We start from the raw sequence: 10,950 nt of genomic DNA, 5'->3' as shown, positions 1-10,950 counted from the left end.
CAATAATAAACAACTATCACTCTTCCTAATTCTAGTATCAAAATAACTATTTGTTTAAGAGTTATCAAGTATAAATTTACAAGATAAATTATAATCAAGAATTATGTTATTATTGTAGTAATGGTCCATGCGTTTTTCTAATTTTATTTTTTTAAGAATATTAAATTGTGTGCAAAATATATCCTCGTTTTAGCAACATATAAGTTAAAAATATACTGATCAATTTGTCCAATACATTTTAAAATCATATATTTTGGAATAAAAGATTCTCAATCTATATGTTAGGAAACAATGTAACAAAAACAATTGATTAAATGTCCAAAAAGTTAACCTTATTTATTACAAAAGAAAACGACGTAGATCATGAAACATGTCGTTTCTTGGTGACTTGAAATATTCATAATAAAAAAGGACGACCGAAACCTTATAGGTTAAAACACAAGGAAAAGTCAGTCAGTAGTACTATAAATAAATAAATAAATAAATAAAACACATTAGATCGATATTAGTTAGGTACCTGTTTGGACGTTAGTGGGGAAGGAAGACCCGTGGTGAGTGAGCGCAGCATAGGCATAGGTGGGGAAGTAAATTGTGTAAGCAAAGCCAATCTCAACTTAACTCTCTAGTCTCAAGTCAAGAAGCCTCATTGAACGAGAATAATAAGGCTCCAACTCCAACAACACAACCACAGAACCACTTCACTGCCTGTCCCGGTGGCTGTGGCTGTGCTTTTGGTGGCTTGTTACTTCCATTTCCCGCGCTGTCTACGGTTCCAGTTGGTTCTATATGGGCAAGAAGAATTTGGATTGGACGTCCAGGTCCAGCGTCTCATCTGGGACAGACAGAGCCCCTCTTCTTAACAAAAAGGTTCTTCTTTCTTTCACTTTCTCGGCTACCAATCGAACCAAGTTCTGCCCATCTCTTCTTTTGGTTTATTCTCCTATTTCTTCATGGTCTTTGTCTCTAAGAAGTTAAAACTGTGTTTTGCTTCATTTGTCTCACTTTACCCTGTTTCATGGCTATGTATGTTCACGGAATTTCTGTTCACAAACTGTTCTATATGCGGAGAAAATTATCAAATTTAATCTTGATTTTCATGTTGGATTGTGCTTATGAGTAATGTTAATGTAATATTTATTCTCAATGGTTAATTACAAAAAACAAAAAAAAAGAAGTTCTTAGGAAATTTGTTTGATTCAACTTTATCTGCATATATATACATTTTCTTCGACAAATAATGGGAAACTGGCAAAATTAAATATGCTTTAATTTGTGTAGCCAAATGGGAATGAAAATGGAGACCAATCAGCTAATGGTCCAGCCACGGACCTTGAACATGGGGATGCGGTAGAGGTATTGTTGTTCATGTTTTATTTATAGATCTCTCTGTACATGTCTCCTTTGAATCTGTTTTTCAAGAATTGCTAATTTTGTTCTGGAAAATTCAGGCAGCAAATGTTGGATATCTTCGAATATTATCACTTGTAAGTGGGCATTTATCTATTTTTTTTATTATTTTCTATTATAATAAAAGGCCATGATGATTAGCTCTTTTTTTCCCCTTTTTCCCTTCTTTAACAGGCAAAACCTGATGCTGGCAAGTTGACTGTTGCTACTATTGCTCTGCTGATTGCATCCACCACAAGTCTTTTGATTGTATGTTTCTTCATCTATTGATTATCGTGTGCTTGCTTATTCTATCTCTCTTTCTTTCCCTATTTTGAGGTGATTGGAGTTGAAATTTCTTAATGTGCCAGTGATAATTTGCAAATTTTGGCTTGCTTGGTTAAAGTTTGAACTGGGGCTTTGCATGATAGATACTCCAATTTATTGAGAAGAATCTTTCTATTAAAAACTTACCTTCAGTTTATATCATAGCTTGATTGTCTTTTTTTTTTGTCTATTTTCTTGTTCAAATTTCCACTTGCTACGTATTGGAGGTTCCAGAAAGACTATTAGACAAATAACGTCTGAATCAATGTGTTTTTAGCCTCAGGACTTGCTTCAAGCTCAAATTTCATCTATATCCAAAGTTTATAAATGCTTATCGATTAAAATGTGAAATTTCAAGCTTTAATTCTTTTTTTTTTCTTGCAGCCAAAATATGGTGGAATGATAATTGACATTGTATCGCGAGAAATAAGAACTCCTGAAGAGCAAACTGAAGCTTTGAATGCTGTTAAAAGCACTATATTAGAAATAATTATAATAGTGGCAGTCGGGTAAGTTGTAATTTTTGCATTTTACATTGTACTTTTTTAAGATTGACCCTACGAGTATGTAGTTTTGCAAGCAATTATTATCTACATGTTACCATTTACAACTCTTTTTTCCAGTTTTATGTTAGTGGTTTGATCTTTAACTTGTCTGTAGTGCTTACTGTTGTCATTGTTTGAAGTTCCGTATGCACAGCTCTCCGAGCATGGTTGTTTTCGTCTGCCAGTGAAAGGGTAGTTGCTCGTTTAAGAAAAAGCTTATTTAGTCACCTTATTGATCAGGTAACATCTTTTCAAGACTAGTACTATCATCAATTCCATCGTTTATCATTTTGGCTTACACGTTTTCTTATTTACTTCTTACTATTTTGCTTTGGCATTAAAAAATAATCTGAATAAATTTCTCATTTTTGATGCCACAATCTTCAACAGGAGATAGCGTTCTATGATGTAACTCGGACAGGGGAACTTCTTAGCAGGCTATCTGAAGACACACAGATCATAAAAAATGCCGCAACAACCAATCTATCTGAGGCACTTCGCAATGTAACAACTGCAATTATTGGTATTTTCTTCATGTTCTCGTCTTCTTGGAAGTTAACATGTAAGTTGATTTCATTTGAGGTGATTTCTTTTCCCCACAAATTGACTCTTTTGCTAGGGAGAAATCATATACTCATTGCAATTCCTTTTGCTTTCCTCCCATCTAGTGTTGGCTTTGGTCGTTGTACCAATTATTTCTGTTGCCGTGAAAAAGTTTGGACGCTATCTTCGTGAACTTTCACACACAACCCAAGCTGCAGCTGCAGTAGCTGCCTCAATTGCGGAGGTTTGTAGTGAAAAAATTGTTTATATACATATGTACGGAAATTTTGCCGGTTTTTGATAACTTTAGGCCTCAATATTTTGAACTATTCTTTTTCACATCTATTTCAAAATCTTTGGATACTTCTGCTGGAGAGAGCTCTCTATGACCCTTTTAAATCACAATGAGATAAAAGGAGAAGAGTTTGATTATCTTGAAATCCTTTTATCACTATAACTCTTCAACCAGACCAAATCTATGTTGTTCAAACAAAGACAAATCCTCAATAAATTGTGATATTACCTTTTAGGAATCGTTTGGTGCTATTCGAACTGTCCGGTCCTTTGCTCAAGAAGACCATGCAATATCAAGTTACTCAGAAAAGGTTGATGAGACGCTAAACCTTGGACTCAGACAAGCTGTGAGTTTTCTTGTTAATCCTTTCTCTCTCTATCACAGAATTTCTTATGTAGTTTCTGATTTTGAAGTTACTCTTTTTGGCTTCAGAAAGTAGTTGGTCTATTTTTCGGAGGGCTAAATGCAGCGTCCATGTTCTCCGTTATCGTAGTAGTAATTTATGGAGCATACTTGACGATTACAGGCTCCCTAACCGCAGGAGCCCTTACATCTTTCATTCTTTACAGCCTTACAGGTACTTCCATTGTTTACTGCCACCACCTTCTACTTCATTTTGTCAAACAAAGAAGAATGTCTAACTGGAAATTTTCAAACTCAAAGCGTGCCTATCATATTTTGTTTAGTTGCTTAGGCATCCAAAGCTAGCATGTTTGGTTGCTTGTTATGTCTCATAAAATCTCTTTGTCAACAGTTGGCGGCTCGGTATCCTCCTTATCAGGGTTGTACACGACAGCAATGAAAGCTGCTGGAGCAAGTAGAAGAGTTTTCCAGCTCCTAGATCGGGTCTCAGTCATGCCAAAATCAGGAGATAAGTGCCCTACAGGGTCAGTTTCACTGTGCCTTTGGTGTCCTCGTGTCATGCAAATTTCAAATTCCTTAATTACAAATTGACTCTTAGGAATATTCTTTGGTTAAAATTTAATCCTGATCACCTAGGTTTACACTAATGCCACTCTCACACAAACAAAAATCTATCAGTGTGCTTCACTGTTATGTTCTCACTTGTGATGTTGTGCTTTTGATGGCAGTAACCCAGATGGAGATGTGGAATTAGATGATGTCTGGTTTGCTTATCCTTCTCGCCCAAGTCATATGATTCTCAAGGTAATAATAATATGGTTCTGTATAAATACAGGTTAAGATCTGAAGTTGTTATCTCTTGTTCTTTGATCCAATAATTTATAACACTCTTGGAAGGTGTTCATAAGTTTTGACAAGCATGCTTAACTGCAGGGTATAACATTGAAATTGAGGCCTGGTTCCAAGATTGCTCTGGTTGGTCCTAGTGGTGGTGGAAAAGTAATATTATTATCTTTCGAATTGTCTTTCTCATTTTCTGTTACAGCTGCCTGTTTCTCCTGCATCATCTTCCGATAGACAGTTGAATTTTGATTGAAATCTTACTCTCGGTTTGACTGCAGACAACTATTGCAAATTTAATTGAGAGATTTTATGACCCTATCAGAGGAAGAATTTTACTAAATGGAGTTCCATTAGTTGAAATATCCCATGAGTATCTTCATAAAAAGGTAAGCTTTTATTTCTCTCTTTCATATTAAGTTATAATATTTCTTTTGGCCTTTTAATCAAGAAGCCAATAGAATGACTTTGAAACAGTCTTCATGTTATCATGATTTTCAAACTACAGGTTAGTATAGTGAGCCAGGAACCTGTTCTTTTCAACTGCTCAGTGGAAGAGAACATCGCATACGGATTTAATGGAAAAGCGAGCTTGACTGAAATAGAAAATGTTTCTGTAAGTCTCAATTATAAAGTTTGTATCTCTATCGAAATGAAAACTTAATCTTTCCCCCAGTTTACATGCTGATAAAGATGATTACTATCTCAGAAAATGGCCAACGCACATGACTTCATTGACAAATTTCCTGAAAAATATCAAACTGTTGTGGGAGAACGTGGATTGAGGCTGTCAGGAGGCCAAAAACAGAGAATAGCAATTGCAAGAGCACTATTAATGAACCCAAGAGTTTTGCTACTTGATGAAGCCACAAGTGCTCTGGATGCCGAGAGCGAATTCCTTGTTCAGGTAAAGTAGACATCTTTACATCAATGTAATCTAATAGCGGTATGCCACACATTTTAATTTAATAAGTAATATTACGTATCGCTAACCAATCATAAGATATCAACCACCTCATGTGTTATTGGACACCTTAAAAATGTCAAATAACAACCCTCTACAACTAATAATACACTTAGGCTTGAATTTCACTCTTGTGCAATGATTAGAGTCACATATATGATTGACCTAAAATCATCTTTGATCATCACTAAGGTCATATTTGAAAAGTTGGTTGGATTGGATAAGATTAAATAACTTTTACAATGTAATTTTGTTATCAAATTAGAGAGGATTTTGAATAAATTAATTCAACAACCTAAATAACATCCCTATTTTTGGATAACTTGGTTTGATTGAAAATTTTGGGATAATTTTATCCTATCCAATCCCCATATGTATTTTCATGGTAAGAAAAAAAAAATACAACTTTGCATTGAACATATTTTCTTACAATATATTGTTGGCAAATGATCAATTCATTCATTATATTTTTTTTAATATTTTTTATTCCAATTTAATCGTATCCAATCTTACTTTCCAATGAACAATTGGTAATAAATAGCATTGCTCCAATATGAGATAAGATTATATACAGTGGGTCCATAGTTAATAGCTTCTTAGTTACTATTTCCAAGTTTGTGGAAGTAAGAGAACTGAGAGAATTGTGATATTAATAATAATAGTGATGTGTATTACAGGATGCAATGGATTCTTTGATGAGGGGCAGGACTGTTCTTGTTATAGCGCACAGGCTTTCAACTGTAAAAACTGCAGACAGTGTTGCGGTCATATCGGACGGTCAGATTGCAGAAAGTGGCACTCACGACGAACTTCTCAGCAGAGATGATGGCATTTACACTGCACTTGTTCGTAGGCAGTTACAAGGATCCAGGACCACATAATTTGGAAGATGCAAAATGACATGAATCTAATTTTTTTCTTTTCTCTTTTGGTTGAAAAATATGCTTACGTAAATAACGGGGACTGGATATTCATTCCCTTCTATTTGAATCCATCAAAGTTTGATTGGTGCAACGTCCCTCTAGGTTTACTATTATATGGATAAAATATCTATATGATCATTCCATATATATTTTCAGTTTACTTGTGTGTTCACTATACAAAAGAAGCTAAATGTCTACGAATAGGTTTTCTCACCATGCCATGCGAGTGATTGTATGCATCACATGTTCGATATTCGTACAACATCTTATTATCATTTTTGCATACAACTTAGAACATAATAAATAATTAAAAAATACAGAAAATGTATGTTATTCAGCCATGGAGAAAACGTGAATTGTTAGTGTAATACTAACCAACTAAGCCTCCCTCTCTAGGACCTCTATTTCTAAAGCAGATTACAGAATAGAGACGAGACTATTGGTATATATAGAGTTAGGGAAGAGACTTAATTTATATTAACCTAGTTGGATTGGACCTCCTCATCAAAGACTTCAGTTAACTAGAAAGTCCACACTTCTACTTCTACTAGACTACTATAGATACTAAGCTTGTAAACAAGAGATTACTAAAATTAAATTGACTAGATCAGCAAAGAACTATTTATCAACCCATATTTTGTAAAGAGGAAATTACATTTTATATGAGAATTTTAATAGAGTGCAAAAATATGGCTTTTTTTTTTTTTTTTTTTTTCAAAAAGTGTTAATCTATGACTTTTTCTAAGAATTTTCACTTTTATGGGTTTATTTTCCCATATTTTTGTATAAAAGTTGGTTTATGCCATAGTTGTACTCTTAATCAAGTTTTATTAATTTGGAAGGGTATGTTTGTAATTTAATTATTATTTTTTTAGCTTATTTATTTTTTTCATATTGTTTTTATATTAAATTTTTCTTTGGTTGTTTTGCAAATTTTTTTTGTAATATGAATTGTTTTTAAAATTATTTTTTATTTATTATAAACAATTTTTTCCTGTTTTTTTAGATTATACATTTCTTTTTTCAAATCCTGGGTAAGGTAACTAGTTACTTGATTGATTTTTGACAGTTATGTAAAAAAAATCCTAGAGCTAGGTTAAATAACATGTATCAGGAGGGGTAACCAGTTATCTTGAGATGAGTAATTTTCTGCCATAAGAGGGGTAACCAGTTATCATAAGAGAGGTGACGAGTTACTCATATTAAATATGAAAAGAAACATCAAATTTGAAGGAAATAGAGGAAGAACACTTCATTAAAAATGAATAAGTAACTGTGATTTTAATAACATAGGTAACCAGTTACCATAAAGAACCCATAAATATACACACACCAGAACGTGAAGGTAACCAGTTACCCATTCACGTTCTCATATTTTTATTAGTTTTCTTTCAAAATTTTTGTATTCCTATTAGTGTTACAGTAAAAAGAAAATGTTGAAAAAATTGATTTGATTTTTTTTACATATAGTGGAAAAAAACTATAAAAAAAATTACAATAATATAAAAGATAATAGATAAAAAAATAGTAAAATAATTATGTAATGTTAAAATATATGTGTGAAAAAAAATGAAAAAAAAAATGGAACGAGAAAAAAATAAGTACAAAAATGAAAAAAAATAAAAGAAATGATGAAGGAAAAAAAATAGATGAATAAATAAAAATGAAAAGAAGAAGAAGAAAAATAATGGAAAAATGATAAGAAAAAAAATATGAATGAAAAAATTGGTAGAAAAAAATGAAAAAAAATGGAAGAAGAAAAAAAGAAAGAAAGAAAAAAGCTCATATGTGTGAAAAAAGAAAAAACAATAGAAAGATAAAATAATAAATACAAAAATAAAGAAAAAATAGAAGGAAAAAAATGAAAAAAAAAGGAAAAAAAATGAAAAAAAATGAAAAAAAAAACAATACAAATGAAAGAAAAAAATAGATAAATGAATAAAAATGAAAAGAAGAAGAATGGAAAATGGAAAGAAAAAAAGGATGAAGGAAAAAATTGGTAGAAAAAAAGAGAGGAAAAACGGGAAAAAAAATAAGTAAGAGATAAAAGAAAGAAAAAATAACTGAAAAAATAATCAAAAAATGAAGGAAAAAATTAAAAATTAAAAAAAGTAAAATAAAATTACTTCAAAATCAAAGAAAATATAACTATGATAAAAAATGTGGCATTTTCATATTTTAGTTAGCCACTAATTGTGTTTCTCATAGTTTAATTTTTTCTTTAATAAATTTTCCCATACAAATTAAGAAAAATATAATTCTCATATTTTTGCACATTGATAGTATAAAAGCCATATTTTTGAAAAATTCCCTTTTATAAAACATTAAAATAAATAATGTAAGCCCAAATAAAAGTCTAACATTCTCCCACTTGGGCTATATTAATTTTGTAAAACATATATATATATATATATATTAAAATAACTTTATTTAAAAAACAATTCATGAGTTGAGTAACAAGAAAAATATTGTGGCCACTTTTAAAAAATAATAGTATTTTGATAGTAACTAAAACAACCAGTCCAATTTAATTATTGATATTGAACCATGACTATCAATTTGCTTTCCAATAAACAAAAAAACGTTCATAATCATAAAGACCAAAGTATTAAATCGACATGGTCAATAAGTCTAATAGTGTGGTATGGGATTATGTCCAACATGTGATCAGTTATATAACATAATCTCTTTATCGGTCCTCATTTCACTGATACCGTGATGCTTAATAAATAAGCCAATGAAATAACTAAAGCAATGCTTAATAAATAAGTTAGTGTTATATCATTAACTGTGCATAAAATAGTATGATATCCATGACATTAAGAAAATAAACTTAAATGACGATAACAACAATATTATGAACTACATGCTTTCAATTCAACATTCTTGAGAATATAACAAAACATAAATGAAAGCATAACTATTCATTGATAAAAAAGAAACCAAAAAACAAACTTTGTAGTTCATAAGTTCAATAAAGAAAATTACAAATAATCATAATTCTTGGTGGATAAAAGAAAACAGAAAAGAAAACTCCCACTAACCAAAAAGATCAAATGATTCTAAAATGCTCATATCAACAACATGTTTATTAAACAATGATGCACTTAATCCTTTGGTTAAAGGATCTGCCAACATCAATTCTGTCTTGCAATTCTCTATAATAACATCTCATTTCTTGACTAGGTCTCTGACAATAAGATACTTGATCTCCATATGCTTCGAAGCACCACTGATCTTATTATTTTTGGCAAAGAAAATGGCAGAACTATTATCACAATATATCAGCATAGGTAAGGAAATATATCAACTACTTATATCTTTATAATCAGATTCTTTAGCCACACAGCTTTCAAAGATGCCCCATAACAAGCTACAAACTCAACATACATAGTAGATGAAGTAATCAAAGTCTGTTTTACACTTTTCCAAGAAATAGCTGTGCCAGCCAAAGTGAAAATATATCCAGAAGTTGACTTTAAATCATCCACATAACCACCAAAATCAGAATATGAATAACCAACAGCTCGAAGATTCTAAACTTGCTTATAAACAAGCATAAAATTCTTGGTTCTTTGTAAATATCTCAGAACTTTCTTTGCAACAACCCAATGATCACATCCAGGATCAGACAAATATCGTCCAATAACATTTACCATAAAAGCAATATCAGGTCTAGTGCAAACCTGAGCACACATCAAACTCCCTACCACACTTGCATAAGGGACATTTGACATTTCTTCCATATCAAAGTTGTTCTTAGGACATTGCTGCTTACTAAATTTGCCCCCTTTCACAATAGGGATAGAACTAGCTTTACATAGATCCATGTTAAACCTTTTTAACACACGATGGATATAAGCTTCTTCAGATAAACCAAGAAGTTTTCGTTTCCTGTCACGATGAATCTCAATCCCCAAAACAAAAGATGCTTCTCCAAGATCCTTCATATCAAAATTTTTAGACAGGAAAAGTTTGGTCTCATTTAGTAGTCCCAAATCACTACTCGCTAGTAAAATGTCGTCCACATAAAGAACAAGAAAAATATAACGACTCCCACTAAACTTCATATAAATGCACTGATCAAACATGTTCTCTATGAACCCAAACGATGTCACAACTTTATCAAACTTCAAGTACCATTGACGAGATGCTTGTTTGAGACCGTAAATAGACCTTTTCAATTTGCAGACTAAGTTCTCCTTTCCACTTTCCTTGAAACCTTCAGGCTGAGACATATAGACCTGCTCATCCAACTCCCCATTTGGAAAAGTAGTCTTTACATCCATTTGCTACAACTCTAAATCAAAATGTGCAACTAAGGCCATAATAATCTTGAACGAATCTTTTGTAGAAACAGATGAGAAGGTTTCAGTGTAATCAATACCCTCTCTTTGAGTAAGGTCCTTTGCCACTAGACGTGCTTTGTATCTTTCAATTTTACCCTTATTATCCTTTTTGGTTTTGAAAATCCATTTACATCCTATTGTTTAAAACCAATAGGTAACTCAACCAATTCTCACACATCATTATTCTTCATGGATTCAATTTCATCTTTCATGGCTTCCATCCATTTAGAAGATTGTGTACTTTTAAGAATGATTGACCCAAAACGGGTATGTTTTAAATATTTATAAATCGCAAGTGCACAAATCGTTCATATAGAATAGTGATTGTGTAAGCAAGGATGTCGAACCCAAATGAGTTGTCTAAAATCGAAAAGAAAACTATTTTAAACCAAAATTAACAAATTCTAACCTAGCT

At 31.9% G+C, this 10,950-nt stretch overlaps 1 protein-coding gene across 1 annotated transcript; it reads left to right on the top strand.

The window, feature by feature from the left end:
* Positions 1–589: 589 nt before the first annotated feature.
* On the top strand, positions 590–6,346 carry LOC133817871 (ABC transporter B family member 27). Its single transcript, XM_062250494.1, has 17 exons — positions 590–867; positions 1,279–1,353; positions 1,449–1,484; positions 1,582–1,656; positions 2,098–2,222; positions 2,399–2,498; positions 2,649–2,820; positions 2,927–3,045; positions 3,332–3,442; positions 3,529–3,673; positions 3,851–3,983; positions 4,188–4,263; positions 4,393–4,458; positions 4,581–4,688; positions 4,808–4,915; positions 5,009–5,206; positions 5,941–6,346. The coding sequence occupies exons 1-17, from the start codon at positions 787–789 to the stop codon at positions 6,142–6,144; spliced, it is 1,932 nt and encodes a 643-aa protein (XP_062106478.1). The 5' UTR covers positions 590–786; the 3' UTR covers positions 6,145–6,346.
* The last annotated feature ends 4,604 nt before the right edge of the window (positions 6,347–10,950 follow it).

Source organism: Humulus lupulus, chromosome 2 (genome assembly GCF_963169125.1).
Source record: "Humulus lupulus chromosome 2, drHumLupu1.1, whole genome shotgun sequence".
In the NCBI taxonomy this organism is placed as follows: domain Eukaryota; kingdom Viridiplantae; phylum Streptophyta; class Magnoliopsida; order Rosales; family Cannabaceae; genus Humulus; species Humulus lupulus.
This window is presented reverse-complemented; position numbering and strand designations above follow the sequence as displayed.